Source organism: Cyprinodon variegatus, unplaced genomic scaffold (genome assembly GCF_000732505.1).
Source record: "Cyprinodon variegatus isolate N-32 unplaced genomic scaffold, C_variegatus-1.0 Scaffold7959, whole genome shotgun sequence".
NCBI lineage: Eukaryota > Metazoa > Chordata > Actinopteri > Cyprinodontiformes > Cyprinodontidae > Cyprinodon > Cyprinodon variegatus.
Genome location: NW_015158412.1, coordinates 1 through 1148, shown reverse-complemented (window position 1 = coordinate 1148; position 1148 = coordinate 1). Strand labels below are relative to the sequence as shown.

The following is a 1148-nucleotide window of genomic DNA, read 5'->3' as shown; positions in this document are numbered from 1 at the left end:
CTGCTTCTGCAAATTAAGGTGTTTGTTTTTTCTTCTACTGCAGGCTTTTAAGGACTCTGGTAAGGCACCTGCTGACACTGAGGTTGCCATCCATCGCATCCGCATCACCCTCACCAGCCGCAACGTCAAATCCCTGGAGAAAGGTACCTGATCTATTTAATGTGGCATTTCAAAGAAACTGAAGCAATGAGGATAAACATTTTTTAAACAGTTATTAACCGTGGTGACTGAATACGCTATTCTGAGCTGTGGGATGAAGTTAAAACAATTTATTAGTTGTACTTTGGTTGTTAAATAATTATTTTATTTTTTAGTCTGTGCAGATTTGATCCGTGGTGCCAAGGACAAGAACCTGAAGGTTAAGGGACCAGTCCGCATGCCAACCAAGGTACTGACTTTTTTTTAATATGCTTTTCCTTTTATGATGTTTGACGGTTTGATAGAAACTCTGAAATTCTTTTGGTTTGTATCTGGAAGTTTATTTGCACCTTTGGTCCACCTCTAGACTCTGCGCATCACCACTAGGAAGACTCCCTGCGGTGAGGGATCCAAAACCTGGGATCGATTCCAGATGAGGATCCATAAGCGGCTGATAGACCTGCACAGTCCGTCTGAAATTGTCAAGCAGATCACCTCCATCAGCATTGAACCAGGCGTAGAAGTTGAAGTTACCATTGCAGATGCATAAGCAGTGCTGTTTTTTAATAAAAAGATAAAAGGAAAGTCATTGACTCTTGTGTCTGAAACCTTTATACCCAATAATGACCATAAAGTAGACCTTTTTAATTCTGAAAAAATAGTGTTAGGTTGGATGGGTTTAAGCTGACCTCTTGAAACATCAATATGTTGGCTTTATAGACAAAATGAGAAATGCAGGTTTTCAGGTGTAGTTTGAATGAAAATGTAACATTGAGGTGTAAATCGTAACCTGATTCACCAAACCGTTTTAAGTAGGGATTACATAAAAAATTAAAGCCCCATAATTGTTCTTAACCCCTCTCAAAACCCAATGTGTTTAATACACTGATGGACTGAGATGTATTAGTAATATTAGTAATTTTATCTCTTTAAGACTCCCGCAAAATGTCTGTTGCCAATCTGTGCCTATGCCAGGTCTTAAAAGGTTTAATGTTTAGATTTAACCATTT

The 1148-nt window shown here is 38.5% G+C and overlaps 1 protein-coding gene across 1 annotated transcript; it reads left to right on the top strand.

The window, feature by feature from the left end:
* Positions 1–25: 25 nt before the first annotated feature.
* LOC107081588 (40S ribosomal protein S20-like) lies at positions 26–723 on the top strand (the record flags this gene model as incomplete). The annotated part of the gene is made up of 3 exons (XM_015369743.1): positions 26–143; positions 315–388; positions 506–723. Coding segments are annotated over 3 exons (375 nt in total), but the record flags the coding sequence as incomplete, so codon positions are not given.
* Positions 724–1148: the final 425 nt, after the last annotated feature.